This window comes from Pezoporus wallicus, unplaced genomic scaffold (genome assembly GCF_028554395.1).
Source record: "Pezoporus wallicus isolate ANWC-B61680 ecotype Strahan unplaced genomic scaffold, APGP_CSIRO_Pwel_v1 contig_3817, whole genome shotgun sequence".
In the NCBI taxonomy this organism is placed as follows: Eukaryota; Metazoa; Chordata; class Aves; order Psittaciformes; family Psittacidae; genus Pezoporus; species Pezoporus wallicus.
This window is the reverse complement of record NW_026635157.1, coordinates 2,272,539-2,296,023: the sequence shown is the minus strand read 5'-3', so window position 1 is coordinate 2,296,023 and position 23,485 is coordinate 2,272,539. Positions and strand designations below refer to the sequence as shown.

The window sequence follows — 23,485 nt, the reverse complement described above, 5'->3', positions numbered from 1 at the left end:
CTGGGTATCTCAGTATTGAGTATTGTGGGAGTTTAGGCATGTCAGTCTCCAGACAGTTCCATCCCATGCTGTTTGCAGCAGAGGAAGAAAACTTGCAGGCCCTGGTTCAGGGTTGTATTGACTGGATTCTCCTTTCTCTATTGGTTACCTGAGAATTGCTGGGGTGCAGGAAGTCATAATGACAAATGTGGGGGCATGCTCATTTAAAAACGTGTGTGCTTGCTTGAAGTAGAGCATGGCTGCATTAACATTGTTGAAATACTACCAGTCAATAGGCATTTGATGTGCAAGAGTTGTTGACTCTTGTCAGTTGATGCGATCTGTATGTGGGAGAGCTGTAACTGTATCTTGTGCTATTCAGCATCTGGTGAAAAATTTGGTGTATTTCAACTCACAGTTCTTAAAATATTGCATGTGAGGGTAATAACAGATGAAAGCGTGATAATAACCGACCTCTTCTGCCCTACCTTGTAAAGCTCTGTAGAAAGATTAGCAGCACCACACCTTATTGCATGAAAAGATATCATGTAACAAGTATAATTGAATCTAGGATAACTGATACTTTTTGGATCTTTGTGATACACTTAGAAACACTTGGAATAGCCTTCTGGGACTTGTTTAGATCCTTTTTACAGCAGGTAACTGTCCAATCTTATGGTGCTATCCATGATGGGAAACCAGTTGTTTCTTGAAACAAGGCAATTGACAATTGAACACAGGGATGTGGCCATAGTACCACTAGCAACACTGTGTGTCAGCTTTTAGTGTAGTAAGGTTAGTACTGGCTTCTCAGGGTTGTATATTTGTAGAGGAATTCCAACTCCCAATAGAGCCAGTCCTGTGCCATGCATGCCTGGAGGCTTTTGTTGGGCTGTCATTCACAGAAATACTCATTTCTCAGATTGTCAGCTTGTATGTACACTTACAGGTTTTTCTCAAATTAACATGTCTTGACTGCTGAGAAACGCTGAATGGATTATGTGGTTTCTAACCCATGTGTAATTGAGCATAATGCATGTGAAGTTATTGTCCAGTATCACCCTCAATTTTCCAAGGGTTAAGAGTGTGTTGAAATGATAGTTGGAAACTAATTATGTCCTGTGGCTCTGCTGAATTATATTTTGCTCTTGAATATTCCTCCCTGTCATTGGGTGTTCTCAAAAATCTGTTAACTTTTAAAAACTAGTTTCCTATTAAGATTTTAACTGTTTTCCATTCTGCCTGCAGCAGCTTCCTGGCAGCTTTGCTAGCTGTATATGTAAGGGCCCTGCCTAGAGATTCTTCTGGCACCTAGGAATTACGCATTTACCTGGGAGCTCCACCAATAAAGATGTATTCTGTAACAGATCTTTCAAAAAAACCTCCAAACCCAATTTAGCTGAAATGTGGAGAGAAAGAAGCAAATAGCCATCAATTGAATTGACTGACTTCCCTACAAATATCTGGTCGTGTTTTGCTGTGCCTTAAGAGTACCAAGATGACTTGTTCAGAGCTTCAGCAAAAGATCAGAAATATCTTGTCACCACCTTACGTAGAGGGTGGAATATCTGCTCGTGCTTTTGCCTCTTCATAATTACAAAAAGTATTGTGTGAGGATGTCAGATAGAATGGCTGAGGTAGATATAAGGCTTTTTCCTGCCCTCCTTGATCCACTTTACATCTTGGAAGGAGGTAGGGCTCCTGGTCAGGTTGGTGGTATTTTGGATGCGTATGATTCAGAGCCCTCAGTCAGCTTTGCCACCACTTTGGCTTTCTGACAGTTGGGGTGTTGCACTTGACCTGTGATGAGATCTCTGCTATTTTAGGAAGTAGCATCATCACTGCACACCTAACTAGGACTTTAAGATGATGTAGAGCAATGAAAATGTGTCAGGCAGCTAGCTGAAGCAATTGCTTTAGATGTTTAAAACAATTGCAAAAATATGGGGAAGCTGAGACATTTGGTGATTGGCTGCTCAGTTAATAAACCTTGTTTTTTTTGACACGGCCTGTTCAAAGAAAGCTGAGATGCTTCAGCAATATGCTTTAAAATGCCTATTGTGTTTGATGCCTCAAGGCAGGTCTGTCCTGTCACTGGGACAACACTATCAGCAAGTTTTAGTACTGCAAAGTATTTGTGTGTGGTTTTCTTTCCTTTTTTTTTTTGTTTTTTTTTTTTCTTTCCCCTAGCTATGTGACCTAACTGTATCAGTCTTTTCTTCCCCTCTCTTTGCAGCCACCTGTATTGCTTCAAATGTATGCTGGCTGAATTTGGTCTCAAAGGTCTTTGTGGTCAGGCCTTCTCCTGCATATTCCCTCATCTGTTGCTGGGAACCCAATGGCTTTACATGAACACCATTTAAGTTTTCTAATCCTTCTCATATGGCTGTGAAGCTATCCTCAAAGCTGTCAGCTGTGATGGCATCAAGCTTCTGAGCCTTTTGCAGGTGAAGGGTGATGTCTAGTTCAGTGAAATAGTTGCCTGTCTCATGGGGTGGAGTGTCATTCTTCCTCCTATGTTCCTCTCTGTTTCAAGCTCCCTTTAGACAGGGGTTGAGATTTTTGTTTTCTGGTTTTGAGGATCCGTGTATAGAACACGCATGGCTCATGGAAGGAAGCACTGTGATGTGCTATTTAAAACAATGCAAACAAAAACTTGATAGAGTCTAGAATTCCTGATGTAAATGCTGTTGGGATTTTAAACATGAAGTAATGTGTGAATGCAAGTAATGACAACATCACGTAGGAGAATTCAGTAGTGACCCCATGGGATCTGCTCATGATGGAAAGAGGAGGTATGTGCCACCAGCATTTTTCTGCTAATGTCATTCAACTTGCTGTGACATATTGATGTGATTAGGAGGTGCTGATGGCCAGTGATTCTCATGTGCCTGTATTTACACCTCCCTGGTGACTGTAAGGTGCTAGGCATAAATGTTTTGAAATAGTGTAGGAGGTTGTCGTCTAAAAGGCTGACTATCTGGTAACTACATCAGCTGTTGCCTTACAGCAAACTGCTCCTTGACTAGATCATGGGTGTGACAGTAATCACAGTGTTAGCAAGGGTGCATACACAAAGGAGAGGCAGATGTGAGTAATATACCTTGCTGCAGTCAGCCAAAACAGTTCCACATGGTGATGTGAGAAGGCAGCCAAACCAAATTAAAGGGATCACCGCATTTCTTCTTGGGAGCCAAGAGGCAGGCAGTTTTGTAATGTTGCTTCTTGTTTCCACTGTGGGAACAGGCATCAGAGTGTTAATTATCAGAGTTCAAGAAAAGGAGCTCTTGTGACTAATGAACTACTCCTTCAACCACAAAAACCTTGAAACTTTTAAAAGGCAAGCTCTTAATTGCATGTTTGAGATGAAGGCCCTAGGGCGGGGGGTTGTTGCGCTGTATTAACTATTAACCACATAAAGTTGTCAGGCGCACAAGCTTCATGTCTGCATGTGCTAGAGACGCAAACAAGTGATGTGGGGTATACTATAACTGAGCTTTTAGAAAAAATGACTTTGTGCTTGACCTATTTGCTGAAGGATGGTACTCATTTTTAGGGCCAGCAAAGGCTTATTATTATTGTTGTTATTATTATTATTTGTTCCCCCCACTTGATAAGGAGTATAAAAATGTCACTTACTGCAAAGATGTTCGGCTGTTTTCCCCATGGAAGGCACCTAACCTGTTATAGTTGATAAGCCATGGTGTCAGCCAGATTAGTTGAGAATGCTTCAAAGGGGACAATGCTTTTGTGTTGCCTTACTCCATGTGTAATTACTGTGATTAATATTCATATTACATATGATTGAGTTCTGTGCTTATACTTCCATTTTATTCCTTTGGAAGAGAATTGTAAAGAAGTTGTTAGCAATAGTAAACCAGATGCGCACAGGCTTGGTGATGGGATGTGTGGGCTGGTGGAAGTCCAGCTCTGGTTAAAGTGGGCTGACGTTTAGATTTTTGTCTTTGAGTGGAATGGGTTGGTTGTTTTTTAGGTTGGGTTCTTGCTTTGCTAGTGAGTTTTACTATGCAGTTGTTTCTGAATGCTTTCCTCGCTGGAGATTTCAGCATGGAGGTGGAGTGAGGCTGGGTGGGGGTCTGGTTCTTCCCCTCTATCCCAAAGCTCCCCAGACCCTGCCAGTTCCCCTTCTAGGAAAAGCTGTCAGCTCTGGTCTGCAGGTAAATGCATGTTTTTAGTTTGTGGCTTTCATTCCAACATCTTTCAGCATGTGTGCATGAGAGGGGGAAGCAGTAGTTGAAGTTTAGTGTCTGCAGACCAAGATGTTGATGACAGTTTTATATCTATTAAAATTAAAAATGGGGGTGGGGGGGTGGAGGAGAGGACAGGGGAAGAAATATCTGTCTTATTTCACATGAGTGGGATGGAATGTCTAGAGAGACTAACTTTGTGGATAAGAAGGCTTTTATGTTACCTTGTTTGTGGTAGAGCAGTGCTCTTCTGTGTACTGCTTGCCTTTGAGATACTGCTACTTCTGTCAATTTGAAATAAACATAGCTAGGAAAATAATGCAAAAAAAGAGGGTTTCTTGCTGAAGCAGTGTGACTGTTTGAAGGTCAGTTAAATGGTCTCTGTTGGGGGAATGTCTCAGTTGAAATTTTCGATAGCAGTTTCTCTTCATCTTTCCTTCTGAGGCTATATTTCCTTTTATTCCTGGTATTTTCCTGTTATGTGGTCTTCTTTCCCAAGTGGTATTTTGCCGCACTGGTCTTACTTGGATAGGAGCAGCCTCACTGTCTCCTGACTGTTTTATAACAGGTTTTCAGAGGATTTGGGACTTTTTTCCTTGGTAAAGAAGATGCTTATAGAAGTGATGAAGAGCAGTAAATGTTTTGATGAATTGCATTAGTCTTCGTAAGGGGAGCCCTCATTCTTTTCTAGCTAATGGTAAGCAGAAGACAGGAGCACCTGGTAGCCTTTGTGGTGACAGTCTGGAAATAAGTTTATACTTCACAGCTTTCTGCTGAGGGGTCCTTGTGGTGGGGGCATTGCTGGAGTTGGTGGGTTTTTCTGGAGGCTTTGGTAGAGAGCACATGTGGCTGGTGCCATCCTCTCAGTAGCAGTCTCTTGAGTGGGATTGTGAAGCCAAGTCTGCCTAATGAAAAAGTATTTGTGTGAGATACTGTTTCTTTGCTGCTGTTTTGATAACTTATAAAATTGCACTCCTTTTTCTCTCTCTTCCCACCCTTTGCCCTCCCCTGCTATTCCTCACCTCCTGCAAGACCTAATGATTAACTTAGGTGTAAATAAAGTCACTACAGTACCTGTAAGTGAAGAACAAGGATGAATAGTGATCAAACAGGCTTACATAAATCACCATCTTAAAAGGCCATCACTGCATAATTAACAAATAAGAGTATTTCAGGGGTTGAAGAAGATCAACCTGGTTGCATGTTCTTTCTCCACATACAAAATAGCACACTGCTTCTGAATTTACACGTCCAACTATGTCCTTGGGCACAAAAAGCAATTTGACATGATTTGGAAGTTTGAAAATTTGATCACTAACTGGAGACTGCTACACAGTATTAACCATGTGGCACCTGAACTTGCAGAAGTCCAAGCTGTGGAAATAAGCTCTAGCTTCAACACAGTATTTGCTCTCTTTAGCTAGGTGGCTTGGAAATCAGACTCTGTAATACTTTATCTCAAGTATGTATCCAGGAGAGAGGCTGTTCAGGCAGCTTTAACTTGGTCAAAACAAACTAATAACTTGTATTAGTTTTTGTAATTACAATTGTATTTAAATAAAACTTATTTAAATTTAAATTAAAATAAAAAACTTATTTAAAATTGTATTTAAATAAAACTTATGAGATTTCTGGATTGAATGCAATATCTTTTTTTTTAGTAGGCAAACAGCTTCTAGTTTTCTATGCTTTTCAGTTTCATACAGCCTTTTTACCCATCAGAAGCACTGTTACAAAAATGGTGCAACTTTTAAAGATGGAAAGGGAGAGGGGGGAGAGAGGAAAAAAAAGTAATTTTTAAAAGAAATATTGTAACCTTTTGTGTATTTTGAATTAATGGCTCTAGTAAGTCCATTCTGTGATTATGGTAATTATAACTCCTTTAAAATATCAGGGTAAGAGGAGCAGATACCATATTTCAGCTTTCCACTGGACAGTTACGTTGAAGACAAGATAGGTATGTGTTAGAATAAAGTGGCTAGGCTTCTTCAAAATTTGAATTTCAAGGACCAGCAAAGCTTTGAGAATTTTACAGTGCTTATGAAATATACTTTTCAGTATTACATTTCAGTATTTCTACTGTTTGTACTGATTTGCAAAATCCACTAAAAGTTGTAGTAGCTGGTAGTGGACAGCATAAAATCTCTGAGCACCAATAGGATTCTTGAGGTTTTAAAAATTTTGTGCTATTTGACAGGTAAATAGAAGAACAGTAAGTAGAAGAAAAGTAAGAAATGAATGTGCAAATCACCCTGGAAATAGCAACTGGAGAGGGGATCATATTTGATATAAACAGGTGCAAAAATGATTGCACCCACTGATTTTAGGACAGTATTTGCATCCATTTGTTTCTATCCTATTTCGGAGATTTCTGGATCAAGTTAATTCCTTGTGATAAACTACTATTTTAACAATAAGTGCAGTCATTCCTTCTGCTGTTGCAACTTCTCTAGTGTGTCTTCATAACCAAGGTTAGTGACGTTATGTTGCAGAGTTTTGTCTGCAAGACTTTTTTGTTAACAAGTGCCTCCTGTTGTTGTTGTCCAACAGCCATGTCCTGATTATGTACTTGGGGGTAGCTAAAGCAGGGTCTACTGCAATATGATCTGAATCAATGTAAGTGTGCAAGAAGTATCTGTGGGGTTTATTGATTTGTAAAAAAAGCAACCAAGAAGAGTGAGGAAAAGCAATCTTATAGTGATGCAAAAGTTTAATAGGTGACATTTTGATCATTGCTCTTAATACAGCAGCAGGACTGTAGGTTATTTTTGGTGCTTAAAGTACTGTTACATGTTCAGGGCCCCATTGTAAAAGATTGTATGCAATCTCCCACATACACACACATAGACAAGTAGCAGATGCTCCCCAAGGACTAAATTGTGTCAGACATTAAGAATGCAAACCATTTATAGGATTTTCATCCCTTCATGCATCTGTTTTGCAAATACAGAACTTAAAGCCTTAAGGGGAGATTGTCTGCTTTATACTTTTATAGAAGTAGGGCTGCTAAATGGCTAGTTTCACTTTCTTTATTAAAAAAAGAATGGATAGTAACATAGAAAAAACTCAGTATAAGGAAAAACTGTTTACAGGGTTTACACTGGTATGTTTATGTGTAGTCAGAGAATTGTTAAATGTATGAGAATAACGAACTGAAGAAGCATTGCTTTGAAGTGTCAGTAGGCAAAAGATAATACTGGTGGAAATACAGGTGGCTGTATTTTACTGAGGCTAACCCTCTGAAGCAGAAATATTCCTTGTTCAGACAGCTTTGAATTTTTGACACCTTGCAGTTTCATCATTGCAATGGAGCTGATGTAAACTGTGTGTTACTCTAAATACATTAACATTACAATGGAAATTACAAGACTTTATAAGGGGAATGCCTTATTAAATTGTCCAGGAGTGCTCCCGTATCTGGTGCTGCTGTGCAAATTGTTCTTAAATTTGGCTGTGAGTTACTTTATAATAATAGTGAAGTTAGGTGAACTAGTAAAGTACGGTGATGGGGAGCTGCCTGTTGGCAAATTTAACTTCCTATGTCTACTGCTTGAAAAACTGGAGCAAGGAGATGCAGGATGGGTGAAACCTGCCAAGGACATACTCCTCAGTAAGAAGTGAAATGTTGCTTTACTTTAAGCAATATTATACAAAATGACTGATGGTAATAACATCTGGGACCCAGAAGACCAGTCTGACTAGCAGCCTGGGACACTGATATGACACAACATAAGCCAGTTTTGAAAGCTTGGGCAGTATATGCACTTGGTGAGTTTTTAATATTTTGCACTGGGTTACAGAGAGAGAAAAGTGTCTTGCAGAAGGGATTTCATTGTTAGGTGCAGAGACCTTGTCCATCTATGTCCCATCTTCTCCATCCTCCCTGTCTCTGGCCTAATACTTTCAGAGGCAAATAGAATTCTCACCTATACTTTGTAGGACTGTGTATTAACATGCTATCTCTATAAGCAGCTGTGTAAGCATCCATCCTACACCACTGTTGCTGTCCTCTCTTTTGTGGCATACACTGCCTCTTGTCCAACATCCCATAAGTCATTAAAGTGCCTTGTATTCATTAAGTTCATGGTTCCAAATACAGCCCTGCAGCACTGGTTCCTCCTAAATGGCACCTAGATTGTGTATTTCCCATATCCTGTTCCTTGCATGGTGTAGTTTGCTGCCAGGCTGTGCACTAGTGCCTTGGGAGTGGTATATGCTGGTCCACTACAAAGCTTGTCCAGGCTGTGGTTTGCAGTGTTTCTCTGGTGAACTGGTGTGAGTCCTAGAAGATGCTCAGACACAGCCAGAGCACGCAGTGGGGCCCCTCATCACCTCTGTTTTGGCTCTCTGTCGACCATTTTGCTGTAGCTAGGACCTGGAAGGTTTTCTGGCAAGGGGGTAGTAGTATGGTGGAGGTGAGAAAGAAAGGGGTTCAGGGATGCTGAGTGAGAAGTAGGATGGATGATGGGAAGAATGACACTAGAAAGGTGGTCTTCATCTGTACGTGACTTACAGATTGTGTCCTAATTCTGTAATTTCGACAGCTTCCAGAGTTTTTGCCTCAGGAGGCTTAAATGATTCCATATTCCTGCTATGGATTAAGCTGTAATATGCATTTCACAGGAACAATAAAACAAAATTAAATTTTTTCATTAAAAAGAAGTCTGGTTCCTGAAATCTTGTGGATGACACCACAGCTAGCATTAAGAAAGACTATTTTAGGTTCAGTGCTATTATACTTTTGTAAGCAAAATGGTGAAGTGTTTTAAAGGCATGTTTTGAGTAGAAGTTCTCCTGTAAAACGAGTGTGCTAGAATAGTGGTATAAAAAAGAAACCACCCAGCAAATTCAGCATGGTTTTGTGAGTTGGAAAATTCTGGGAAATGTATTCCTCTGTGGTTGCGTTGATTTAGTGAAAACATCTGCGTCTGTTAGTAGCAAAAATGAGATACCTTTCAGGCTTCTCTTTGGAGCTGTTTAATGGGTGTGAGGAAATACACCTTTCTGTAAGTGGGGTCTGCAGTCAGTCCAGTGAGGAATAGCATGGGGGTCTCACTATGTACAAGTCATGTTTCTGCTAGATGACCCCTGCTGGCCATAGTTGTGTCACGTCCTGCTGTTCATCTCCCATCTATCTGCAACTTTCTGCCCTAGTCCTTTGCAGCAATTTTACAGCAAAGGTGGCAGACCAGGTTGAGTCCTCCCTACATATTTTCCCAATTCACAGCCCACTATGCCAGCTGAAGCTGCTGTTGAGCTTATAAAGGTCCTGTTGCAGTGGCTGGAGCACAGGCAGTTCTGCAGCTTGCCTTCTCCTGTCAAGATGTGCAGTGGCTGGGACAAATTCATTTCTGGTGGTGCTTTACCTCAGTTTTGGATGAAAGTGCATTGGCAGTAACCATTTATGCATCCCTCTATGCTATATGGGATCTAAGGAAGTGAATGTTCTAAGGTCATGCTGTCTTCCTGCTTGTGCCCTCCTTACTGAGTGAGTTGGGGTGTTAGACCAGCCTGAAGATGAAATGGCATTTGCTCTTCTACCTCGGATCTTGTTGTCACCTAGCTGCAGAAGAGACAAAGTCTGTGATATGCCTATGACTGGTTTGTTTCCAAGGTAGTCACCCTATGTGCTCTGTACAGGAGAGGGCATATGGTGAGTTGGATTAATTTCTTATAAAGCCCAGCACTGTACACTGTGAGGGACAAAGGTCTTGTCTGTGTATCTTTCTCAACTGCAGCTTTCAGTGGCTCTGCCTTTCATTCCTGCCAAAATTATACTGGGCCTAGGCAAAGCTGTTACTTACATCACTAGAACAAACTAGTTTTTCAGAGGGAGAGAAAAGCAGACCTACCTTGACTACAGAAGCTGCAAAATCCTGTTTGAGGATAATTTGAAACGTATTGGCCAGCATGTCTTAAAATGTATTTAGTATGAAGAAAAAGCCTTAGTGGGGTGAGAAAAAGGAATCCTGGAATCATATGTTTTTCTCCATTTATGATTTTACCACTTGCTTTTGTTTCCTGCTGGAGAAAGAGTTAGTGGTTCTTTGAGCCCATGTGTATTGGGAAACAACTTCTGAGCATCCAAGAGGAGTGAGGTTTTCAAGCCCAGGATGGAACAGAGTCTGCACACTGAAACTTCAGTAAAAACTCGTTATGAGTTTTAACACAGTATGTGAGAATGATGCTTTATGTCACTAATAGCCTGTAGGACACACTAATTTATCCTGATGTATATGGAACAGTTCTACAGTCATTGCTTGAGTGAAGTTAATGAAGCTACTCTATGCTGGTGTAATGAAGTAACTTCTGTTGCTGCCCTATTTAAGCAACACCTTTTGATTAGTCATTGAGATCAGTTGCAAGCAACAAAAAGAGACAGAAGAGCATTTTTAAAGGTGTAGGAAAGAGCTGTCAGTGTTTTTAGGCCTTTTAAAGAATTTCTCACCACAGCCATTTGATCGTCTTTCTTGCCTCCCATAATGCATGCATGTGACTTTAAAATCACATTGAATGATTACTTTTCTGCTGTACTAAAAGCTCTGTATTTGCTGATATTGTCAGTCATGTCTTCACCAGCAAAATGATTTTGTTAGGTTGTGACAAACACGAATGTATGCTCACTGGACACGGTGCCTGTCAAAAGAGTTTGAGCAAATTAGTCCAAGAACAGTCCTTTTTAGTAGCAATTGAGTGTAAATGTTTCTGACATTGCAGTAGTCTACTACAATATGCAATATCAGGCTGTGTGGCTTTAAAATAATTTAGCTATAATAGCAAAAACTTAAAGTGAAGAAGAATAACAAGATCTGGGTCATACTTGCTGGAAGTGCTTCTGTGGCAGTGGAGAGCCATTCTAAACCCATTTAATTATAGCTATTTTAAATGCAACCAACAGACAAATAGGCACGTCTTTGCATGCATTAGTACATTGGGCAAAAAGATATTTTCTTGTTTCAATTTGGAGTTTATAGTAGTTAGTGGGTGCTACTTGAGCAATAAATGTTGATTAAGTGCCTCATTACAGCTACAATATAGGTTTGTGTTGCCGTGCTCATGCTGCAGTATTACCCAGGGGATGAATGTGAGTTGCGTCTTGCCACAAGTAGGATATTGTTTTTGCTGTGAAGTCAGGGAGGATATTGTCAGCAGTGTCCCTGAAGACATCTTGTGGTATTGGCTGGGAAGCTATTTGGGCTTGTCTGCCCCAGGCAGGTGTGTTCTCTGTTTTGAAGTGTTTAGCACATGTTTGCTGAATGTTGGCTTTCATCACATGTTCTGTTGAAACTTAAAGTGCCAGGTCTATCTCAGAGAACATATGGCTATGCTCTGCTTCCATCTCACTTATTTAGTTTGCCAAACAAAATCTGTTAAAGTACAGAAAGAATGCTTTTGCCAGACGTAGCTGGTCAGTGAGTGATGCAGTTGTGCTTTGGTTTTCTCTTTTAAGAATCAAGTGTTGTATTTTGTGAAGCTACTTCATGATGTGGAGCTTAATCCTTGCAGGCAGAGAATGTACATAAAAGTTGGCAGAAAAAAACTATATGCATCAATTTTATTTTTTCCATCCTTTGTATGTCTCTGGTCAGCAGTCCTCTTCTGGTGGAGGCTCTGTTTGGGTTTTTTTTTCTTCCCCTTTAGAAATGCCAGCACAGCTCACTTTTCAATTTCTAAAGCATTAGGTTTTAATTTTGCCTTTAATTTGAAGCCTTACAGCTATGTCATAACAAGAAGCCCGCTATAGAAAATAGTAGAAATAGTAGAATTTCCCTTCCCACACACCTTTTTTCTCTTTTTTTTTAGAAAAAAAAAAAAGAAGAGAGTTCCCTGTAAAAGAGTTGTGAAAAAGAAAGCAAACTCAACTTTGAGTTCTGGCTGAAAAGCTTTTGGAATGAAATACCATTAATATTTCATTTATTATAGATTGTTTTTTATTTCAGTTTATTGTATGCTGCCATTCACTCATGACTTATTTTTGAGTCCTGATATAAGTTCACTCATTGTCAACTGAAGGTACAATTTCTAAATTAACTCTTGTAATTTTCCACTCACTGTTAATATCTTGAGCTGGATTACAACCCATAAGAGCATCTGTATGATTCCTTGTGATCTGTTTCCTAGTATTGCTAGAACTCTGGTTATAGCTTTGGTGTATATTGATATCACAATTCAGTGTTATTGTTTAACTTTTTCCTTCACCCCCACCCACCACCTTCTCTTTATCTGTATAGAATTTTTGCATTTGGGGAAAAATCTTATGTCACTTGTACAGTGAATACCAATACCACTAGTAGCTTTCACTAGCAAAGAGGTAATAATTTTCTTAAGTCTTAGGATAAAAGTAATTAAAAGGAAGTTGCAATATACATTTTGGTGCTGTGTATGGCACAGCTGTGGAAATTGTGTGTCCTGTGCTGTCTACCTGAGTACCCCATCCTGAATGTTTGCCCAAAAGGGATATGTTAAGGACGATTGTAGGACAGATGACATATGGTTTGTTTCCTTCTGTAGGCTTCCTCAACCCTTCAACCATTTCTGTTTGAGTATTTCAGAGTCAGACATGACTTATGTGACATTTTCTTTCATGAACCGTCCTCTGACCCTCTGTGGATGCTGAACATTTGTTGCATACTGCTGTGTGAAGAATCACTCTTCTATTGCTTGTTTGGGCCTGTTACATGCTACCTTCGTTGGCTCTCCCTAATTCCTTTATTCAAAGAGATGATGTACAGCCTGTGCTCTTTCTGCTTTTCTGTGCTGCTTCTGGCTTTGCAGGCCTTCATTGTGTCCTCCTCCTCCCTGTAGTCTCTCTTTTTCTGTAAAGACTCTTCTCTTACTCCATGTCTGCTTAGTTTCCTGAAAATATTATGTGAGGGAAATCTGAGTGAGTTTTTTTGGCTTCTCTAGAGAGGTCTTGCCTTGCAAATTTGCTGGAGTTCTCGGAAGGGTTCAGGAAGTGTGTGGATGAAAACGATTTTGATTCTTTCTTAACATACTTCATGATTGACCCTGTGAAGCGTTGAAGCTTATAGCTGTCCTCAAATTTACAGTTTTGGAGCATGATAATGGGTACTGTTGGAATGGTCTAAATCAATAGCTTTGTAGGGAGGACTGGTATAAAGTACAGCACAGCATAAGACCTGTCTGAGATTACATCTATATGGAGCAACAAAAGGTTAAACACAGTTTCCATAGCCCTCTCGTCGGGATGGTTTACAACCCAAATTTACCCACCAGTTCTTTTATTACAAGGCAAAGCTTTCAGTTTTGCATTCAAAAGGATCTAAGAGATTTATGGGTGGATTTGAATGGAATGAATAGATTTACTTTGAGGTAGTGTGAATGCATGTGTATGTAGTCTGTTTTTCCAGGCTAAATATGTTAGCTGGAAATACTGAAAATAGGAACATGTTGCAAAAAGCTTTCTGTGCAACTGTCAGTCAGAGGGGATTACAGAGGGGACACTGAAGCAGTCATTATCAAAGTTGAAAGCTTTGCCCTTTCCCTCTGTCCTGCTGTGACCTTCATGAGGGAGCTGCCCTTTGCATCCCTGATGGCAAGCAGAGGCCAGCAGTTTTTATGGTTCCATCCCTGTATGAAGTGGGAGACAAAAAACAAACTTGTACCATTCTGGCAGTTCTAGGCAATGTCTGTCTTCAGCAAAACTAGACCTAATGCCTGTTGAGGCAACAGGTTGTGCCTGCTTGGTTAGGATGCAGATGATTAAACAGAAAAGTGAGGAGTTGCTTACAATTGACTACATGAGAATTTATTTTATAAATAAGCTGGTTCATGCAGGAAACCTTTTGTGCTGTTAATAAGCAGCTCTTGCTCTTCAATTCTGTGGTGTTTTTTTGGTGTTTTTTTTAATGATTGATGCGTCAGATGGTGGCACTGTTATGAGTGATTGTGAAACCACTTGGATTAAGGAATTGAACAAGGAAGGTTGTTTTACAGTAATTCAAAGATTTCTTGAAAGCTTTTATTTTCTCTTGGCAAACTAAGCTCTTAGCAAACTTGAGCTCTTTTCCGGCCCTTACATGTGGCTCAAACCACCTGATAACTAAACTTTTGTTTTGAAAACTTGTAGAAAGATAAATGCTAAATCAGTCATGATAGCTAAAAAACATTCAGACATGTGGGTCCTAGAAAGTCAGTTCTTACCTAGGCTCAAATAATTACTGAATTAAGCTTCCACTGACTGTTCTAGATTTATTTTCATCATCTTTTTAAAGGATTCTTAAATTCCTGGCTCTGTCTGTAATGTTGCAGGAGGAGAATGGCATCTGTGGTGTTACAATAGAACAACCTTGCCACTGCTTTCTGTATTAAAGAAAACTGCATGTTTGGGTTTTTTCTTGTTGAACTTTGCATTTTCTTCCTTTTCACCCTGCACCTGTCTGATGGAAATGCTTCAGCTTTTCACAGCTGTCTTGCAGACCCTTTTCCCCTACTTTAATTTGCCTTCTTAGGTGCTGGTTCACCCACTTATGAAGTAGCATTTTCTTTTTGGTGTTCATTTGCTGCCTTGATTCCCTCATGCTTGTTCTTGTTTTAATTTCTTCCAGTCCTGAAATAGATGGGGGAAATGAAGGGAGGAATCTATTGCTATAACAGTTATAAAATGTTGAATATAAATGATAGTACAGTAGCATGTATCATTGGGTATATCAAAGATTCTCCTAAAATAGATATTTCAAAGCTTAGGGGGATGCATTGAAGTTTGTGTGTGCAAGGGGTCTTTGGAGACTAGAAATGGCGACTGAATAGATACAGAAGGGGAGACCAGAATTAGAGCGACTTTCTTAGGTAGAAAGGTTGGATTCTTGAAACATTTGAATGTGTGTTTCTTAATGTGATAAGGCAAAAACACTTCAGCAGTCCCACCTTGCTAGCTGTCCAGGGGAGCTCCTTGAGTGGATGGGAGTTGTAATTGAACCTTGGTGCTACCTCAAGACATGAGGTGCTTGCAGTTTATTAGAGACACCCAACAGAGAAGAGTACATATTCATAAAATAAGGCTGTATTTCATTGAGACAGTGATGATCCCTATGGTGGTGCTATGTGGAAGAGGTCTTGTACTTATGAGTTCTTCTGTACAAGTGGCTTGTGCTCTTCCTACTTCCTCTCGACAGCTTTGATGTTTCACAAGCTAACCTGAGACTCTGTTCAAGTTCCTGAACTAAAGGAAAATGATCCCTGTTACCTTCCAGTTCCCCTTAAATGTTCCTTCCTCGGTTCCTTGCCCTGTTTATCTCTCCTTTCTTTTCCTTGCTTCCGGCCCCTCCCTGCCTTGCCATGTTGAAGTGTATAGACTCTATGGTTTCACAAGAGGAGAGAGTGGGATGGTAGGCAGAAAGAAGAGATGGCAAGTCAGCTGGTTTTGGACCTGTGGCTGTAATACATTAGTAAACTGTTTTTACTGTTTTATGGTAGGTAAATTATCTGGTGATGTCCTGCACAGAAGTGAGAAAAAAGCACGGAGCTACATAATGACTCGGCTTATAAAGCACGCATCTCTAGTACTTTGGGATATGTCATTGCTGGATGGCTGACATCTATCAACAGTAAAAATGTTCTCTCTGAATAAACTGATAGTTATGGCTTGGACCCAAGCCTCCCCCTTAATTCCCTCAAAGAGTTTTTTTGCCTCCCCAGTTCTAATTCAAAATATCTTTCTTAATCTTGGAAACAGAGAATGGGTATCAGTGGAAATCTGTTAAGTGTAAGCTCTCTCCTAGTGCTTTTGCATGAATGCAACGTATTGAATGTCTTCTGGGGTGCTTTGCATAGTCATGGGAGGTTATTTTAGACACAAAAGTCTAGACAGTTCTTAGTATCTATTGCACATCTCTACACCTGCCAAAATTTGGGAGTTTTGTTTGTTTCACCGCAGTTCCTCAGAAGGGTTTTCATGATAGGAATAACACTAACTAGACTATTTTTTCTCCCTCCCTTCCCAAAAAATCAATGCGACTATCATTGTAAAACTTGAGTAACATTCTACAATTGCTATTTCCATCTTCCCTCATTCTTGAAAAATTATGTAAGTAGGAAGGAGGATTATCTTTTGTGCATGGTTTTGATGTATGTGCAAGTTTTATTTCTCATATGCAGTTGAGACAATTGCTTTTTAAACATACTTTGAGCATAAAATTAATAGATCAGACTTCTGAAGGGCTCCTGTTTGGGTAAAGGACAAATATGGACATCTTTTCCAATGTCAGTCTTAATTGTGGTGTTAAAAAAATAAGAGAGAGAAAACTCTTTTGTCGTGGTTTAAACCCAGTCAGGTAATTCGTTCGCTCACTTCCCCCCCTTTCTTGCCCTCCCCCTGCTCTTGGAGGGACGGAGAGGAGAATCAAAAGAATGCAACTCCCACGGGTTGAGATAAGAACAGTTTAGTAACTAAGGTATAACACAAATCACTACTGCTGCCACCAATGATAATAATGATAAAGGAAATAACAAGGGAACAGAATACAACACCTCACCACCCGCTGACCGATAACTCCCCCCCCAAGCCCGACCAAGCTCCGACCGATACCTCCTCCAACCCTGCAGTCTCTCAGCCCTTCCGGCTAACTCCCAGTTACATCCTGGGCATGACGTGCTGTGGTATGGAATAGCTCTTTGGTCAGTTTGGGTCAGGTGTCCTGTCTCTGCTTCCTCCCAGCTTCCCCTCCTCCCTGGCAGAGCATGAGGCTCACAAAGTCCTTGGCCAAACCAAAACATCTCTATCAGCTCTGTTCCCGAGCTGAAAGTCAAAACACTGCACTGCACCAGCTACCAAGGAGGAGAAACATGACTGCTACTGCTGAACCCAGGACATCTTTTCTTGCTTGAACCTGTGAATATTGCACTGTTGACAGTGACCCTGCGGGTAAGAAAGTGTCTTTCTGAGTAATATAGGCTTGTCAATTCATCTAAGTTTCTCAAAAATATCCAGATTTTGTTAAAGGACAATACCAAGTCTGCATGAGGCTCTGAAGCTCAGAGAAAATACATGGAAAGAACTGAGATGTTTTGATGAAGGAAAAAAAATGACCAGTGGCATTTGAATAATGACTTCAAAAACGTAAGCATTATTTTGTTTAGTTTATTGAACTGATTTATGAGGGTTTTTTCTTCCCTTTTTCTTTCTTGACAAAATAGGAATTTTCTGGTTTATGTATGATGTTTAACCATTAGTTGATATGAGAGAAAATTAAACAATAGACCATACACGTGGTTACAATCTCAATTAAAATGTTTAAGGTTTTTCCATATGTTTCCTTGTAAGAAATAATAACACTAATGTTAGTAAGCTCATCTTAAACCATTAGTGAATGCTTGCTATGAATGTGTGGGTCTGTCCTCACTTCCTGCTTTGCATAGTTTTGGTCATTTTAATACATCTCTAGCTGAGCTGCTGTGCATCTGTGTTGGCTGTTTTGAATTAACATTTGTGTGATTTTTATGATATTTTATTTTATAAAATACAGTCATACGGTGTGATTGCAGAAGTATTGTTTTTAAGGTCTCATTAAAAATATTTGAGGTAGCTGTTCAAGTTGTAATAGACTTTCAAGGAACAGGCAAGCATGAATTCAAAAAAGCAAGCTGAAAGCTGTACTTGTATTTCTTGGGGGTGTGTGTGTAATATAACTCTGAGTCTCATGTTTTAGCATAGAATGAGGATCTAGAAAGTTGAGTCAATACACAGAAAGGATAGTAGGCAAAAGCAACACTGCATCCAGAAAACCTTACAACAGAAAACTTCATTGCATGCTGAATAAAGTGTTTTATTTTAGGTGTTTGTGTTATTCTTAATGGAAACTATGGGCTTACAGTGGCAAATGGTGGGAAACAGTGGTCTGCAAGACAGCAATAAAAATTAGGAATGCCAAATATGTTCACTGTATGTCAGCCCTGGTTGAGAATTTGTTTTGAAAAAATAAATTGTTAAATAATGAAGGCCAGATCTTTTTATTATTTTTCCTGGGAAAAGAGTTTGTATAGCCTAAGGGGGGACTTGGTGCCTGTGGGAAAGAGAACACTGGGCTCAATTTTCAAAATTTATGTGGCCTTGCCAAGACAGATGGGAAGAAACAAGAGTGAACCCCAAACAACTGTAGCCCTGGGAGACTCTGCTCATCTTGCATGCAGGTTTTCCCATTCATAATTATGCTTGAAAATCAAGCTGTGCACACTAGTAGCTCTGCATGTGGACAAGTCAAGCTTGTTCAGCCAGATTTTGATCTACTGTAATAATTATGCTTGCCCGAGTCATGTAAAGGGGTGACTGTTAAGTGTCAGGGTGCCTGTTTTTATTAATTTCTGAGTGAGAGTTAAAAGGCAAGTGATGTGTTAACTAAGCCTGTGGCTTTGAAAATCCTTAATCTACAGATCTGCTGGGACCAGACAGTGCAAGGCAGTGGTGACTGCTTGTGCTGCTGTTATGAAACGAGATTATTTCATGTGACTTCTGGAACTCCCTTGTGATTTGTCTTGAGTGTTTTCTTGGCAGTAGGGTGTGCAGGGAGTGCTTATTTTCCAGGCTGCTACTGTGGCTACATAAGTGGAATTGGGTGCTGGTCTTCTGGCTCTAATTTCCTTGTAAATCAGGATGCTGTTCATGTTTCTCATCTGCACAATTCAACATCCTGTCCATGTCAGTGGCTTCCTTTTGAGACAGTGCCATGGATAAACATCCTTTTATACAGCTAAAGGTTCAATTTTTGAAGAACTGAATGGTCAAGCAAACATAACTATTGTGAATGCTACAAAGTAGATGCTGAATGTGTAATCTGAATTTTTGCTTGTCAACTATTTACAGTGTATTTCTATAAAACAGGCCTAATTGGATCTGTTCCTCTTGCTCAAGCTAAGATGTTGAAATGGAGCAGGGCATCAAGAGCTCTGCATCATCTTTAAAATAACACATCCATCCAAAGTTTGTTTTTCCTAGATTGTTGCTGTTCACAGGATCTTTAAGACCAGAGGAAATAAGAATACACAAAAAACATGATTAACACATGAAGCTTAGTTAAATAAAACAAAACGAAAACCAGAAATCTTTTCTTTAATCACTGGGAAGAGGATACTGTAGAGAACAGGATTATAGAATCACAATTTAAAGGGAGGATTTGAGGGATATTGCTGGGACAAAATAAACTGTTTTAAAAATACTTCATAGATACAAAAGTGAATAGGATTTCTTATTAGTGAGTGCCATTAATCCTTAGTGAGGGGAAGGAGGAATGGCTGATTCAGGAAGCTGTGGACTCTTGTAAATCATGAGACTAATGAGACTTGGGCCAAACATCATTTTGATGGCTTTGGCTTTGATTGTTCTATTTTCCTCTCATCATTCATTCAGCCCTTTTATGTATAAGTGGATGGAGAACTGGAGTTTTGTGCTTTTGTTTGTTTACTTGTCCAACTAGAATTTGAGCAAGATCTTTGTTCTTGCCTTGCCCTGTTGCATTTTTTTTGCTGTTGTTGCTTTGCTTGCCCTTCAGGGTTTTGGGTTATTCTATGCAGAAACCAAAAATACATTCTTACCTGATAACATTGATCCAGAAGGATCAGGCAGGTTGTGCATTGACTTGAGTGACCCAAAGATCCACATAACCTGAGTGCTTTGTTTGTTCTGCCCGTGGTACAACTTCAATTGCACTGCAAGTTTATTTCATCATTTGACATCACATATTATATGAACTTGCAATCTGTGTCTTTCACAGGATTTGTTTTTGTTTTTGTGGGGTTGCGATTTGGTGTTGTTTCCTTCCCCCTCTCTCACAATTAGAAAAAAAAAAGACAAATCTGTAATCACATCTCCTTCCCTCTTTTGTGTTTTGGTAGGCCTGGATGATTGCCTGCAGCAGTATGTCCATAAATTTGAACGGGAGAAGATAAATGGTGAACAGCTGTTACAGATTTCTCACCAGGACCTTGAAGACTTGGGCATCTCACGAATTGGACACCAGGAACTGGTTCTAGAGGCTGTGGATCTCCTGTGTGCACTGGTTAGTTAAGTGGTGAACAGATATGCAAAGAATTTCTTAAAGAGCTCTTTTGGGTGAATAACAAAGGCGAGTCTGATAAAACTGGAATACTTGTCTTTTGCTTTCTGCTACACATCATGGTAAAAGAAAAAATTAAGAATTTGTTTAATTCTCACGAGCTTTATATTAATAGCTCTTTTAACTTTTTCCTCATAAGAGGCAATGCTAATTAATTTGGCTGCTCTTCTAAAGAAAGAAGTTATCTGAGTAGCATTGTTAGATCTTCTGGCTTCTGTTAGTGAGCAGAGTGATTAAAATTTCTCTTGAGTAGAATGAATTTGTCAAAGAAAATGGAATATATACTGTTGAAATGACAGCTGTTAATGATTCCTTGTATCAGTTGAAATGGATTTAGGACAATTCTGTAATGTACATACAAAGCGAAGAAAATGTTTGAGATGAGGGATGTTTTACTAACTTGGTTACAGTTGTAATGGGTTCAACTCCCATTGGATTCGGAAGTTAAACTGTTCCTCTGTCTTACTCCTGATACATAACCGCACAGATACTTTTAAAACAAACACTCTGGAAAGAACAAATACATTTCAGATTGTTTTGCTAGTGCAGGCTTTATTTAAAAGCTGTAGTTTGGAGACAGTCTTGAAGATATGTTTGGTGTAACACAGCAAATGAGAGCCAGAGGTATATATGATTACATCAGCGAGAAGGGTGGGAAAGGCTGCTTGTTGATTCCTTGGCCAGCACTGGCCTGCTTGCCCTTCATTAGGCAAGACCTGCAGTGCCTCAGCATCCTCTTCTTAAAATGGAGAGTCTTTATTGCCTTTGTAATATGTGCTTTATTTGCTGCAGAGGTGCTACAGGGATCATTTATACTCCATAACCAGGAAAAAATTGGAAAACCTGAAAGGAGTGTATTTAAGGAAATCGCTTCATACAATCTGAAATGTTTCCCAAGGAGTTTCTCTTATATTTGAAAAACATTGTATTTCCTTTCAATATTTAATCTATAAAACAATTTTACCATTTAACTTGAAAATCTAACAGAAGAATGGAGTTAGCCTGAAATGCAGTTCATGTTGTGGGAAGGAATAATCATCTATCAGGCAGCTGAGGGGATCTGTACTGTGCTGTATACAGTCCTGACTCAAGTAATGGATGTGGCAAGTGCCCCCGAAGGCACTTTTTTCTCTGACTTTTAAAAATATTAGCATAAAATGAACAAAGCTGGATGAATGCCAGAACCTAAAGCTGTGTTTTATCTCCTACAATTTCCTTCCAATTTCCTTTTTAGACAAAAGTTCTGACCTCAGACTCATTTCTGGAGATCCTTTGTGAAATGCAGCTCAAGTTAATGTATTAGACAGAATTCATGTATTGCAGCTGCAATGTCCTTGTTCTCTATTAAGAGGTGGAGGAAGGATTTCTGTGTGTTAGACCTGCCCTTTTTCATCTTCTTGATGCCCCTTCCCTTGAGTTTTTGGGATTGTTATTATAAAATCACTGTTGATATTGTTGCTGAGGGGATGGTGTGTTTCAAGGTCTAATGACAGCCAATTTCTTACTTTGCTGTCTCTGTGTGAGGGAGCAAAGGCTTCCCTGTTCCATCTGTATTAGTTCTTTGAAAATGGGTGTGTGTATTGACATAATTAGGTGGGGTTATTTTTATGTGTGTGTGTGTATATGGTAGCATTTGCCTACATTTTGGAGCCTTGAAAGCAGAGGAACTATTTTGGGGATTTATTTTTCTGGTTCTCCAGTCATGGAGTCCGTAAGAAGAATTTCCCTTTTTATCTAGTTTTGCCTTGGCAGTTTCCCAGCTGAACTTCCTTCAGATCAGTGCTTTGGTTCCCTTACACAACAAGAACAGTTACAGCTCTAAATGCAGTGAAGCAGCAGTCTTGGAACACCTTTCTCCTGCAGTAACTCTTTTCAAGCATTGACCATACAGACCTTTTTCCCAGCCTCAGTAGATCAGCTGTAAAAATACAGTGTGAAGGTTCTCCTTTCCTGGAGAAAAACCACCAAATACTTGTTTTTTAAAATTTTTATTATTATTATTTTTTGGCAGTTACTGTGCCAAGCTGAAAATATGTCTGCAGTTATGCTGTCTCGTGCTCTAGTAAGTAAACTCTAGAGCCAGGATAGCTGAAAGAGAAATTAATGCATTTTTCTCTGCTGCTTTGGTTGATGAGGTAGTGTTCCCTCATCTCCTCGTAGTAGTGGCTGCATATGCAACAAAGCTGTAGCTGAAGAGGCAGTGGGATAGTACGTGGACAGGGATAAAAAGTGAAGACTTCATGTGAACGCACGTGTCTGTTGGTCTTGTGCTGGTTCTGAACAGGTGTTGAAGGCTTATTTAAGGAATTTAGAGGATTTATCAAAGAAACTGAATTCCTCAGAGAGTAAAAAGAAACATCAACTTGAGGACCTCCATCTTTTTATTGACAATATTTGCTTGGGGGAGAAAAAGGGTGGGAGGAAGACGTTTCTTAGTTGACTGAAATATTTGGGGAAGGGGAAACAAACATACATAAGTATGCTTATTAAACTCATGCAAAATCACAAAAGCAGCAGCAGGGATCCAGAAAATAAGCTTTCTCAGCCAAAAACTGGGACAAGAAGCATCTAGAGCAGTGGCGAAAACTGGATGCTTATTATTCCCTGATGAGTAGTCTTGCCTGTTTGGGCTTAATAAATATAAAACAATGCAAACATTAACGGGAAACTGTATGCAAATATTTTCCCTTTTAATGTGTTTTTTGGATTAGGGTTGTGAATCTTTATCGACACTGTATGATGGAAGAGTTTGGAAGCATAAAAGCATCTGATTTTTCTTGAGGTTAGAATGAAGAGATACCAGTTTTAAGCAGTCTTATAAACAAAAACAAACAAAAAAAAAAGAAAGAAACCCCCCTGAGCCCAAGAACAAAACAACAACAAACCCCAAACCAACACCACCACCCCCCCAACCAAAAAAACCAGTTTTTAGTGTTGTATTTTTGATAATTTCACTGGCAGTAATGCCCTGCAAATATGCTGACAGAACAACAAAAAAAATCTTCAAAACATAAACTAGAACATGCATGCATGAAGACTTATTAGTGGCTAATCATTGTCAGAAGAACCACATCTTTGCACCACCTCATAATATTTCAGTTTTCTAGATGTCTTGGCTTTAAACTTAGTGATATTTATTAGGCAGTCTGGGACTCCAAAGGGTTCTTTAGAATGCATTTCTGTTAAAAGGGGAGAGAGCAAGAATTAGGTGACTGTGACAGTGCCTTATGT

General features: G+C 39.6%; 1 protein-coding gene across 2 annotated transcripts in view; it reads left to right on the top strand.

Moving 5' to 3' along the window:
- Nucleotides 1-23,485, top strand: part of CNKSR3 (CNKSR family member 3) — a 58,643-nt gene that overhangs the window by 10,109 nt on the left and 25,049 nt on the right. For both annotated transcript variants that reach the window (XM_057406139.1, XM_057406132.1), the window contains one exon: nt 20,034-20,197. In XM_057406139.1, the coding sequence (XP_057262122.1) occupies nt 20,034-20,197 (164 nt within the window). The remainder of the gene's footprint in view (nt 1-20,033; nt 20,198-23,485) is intronic.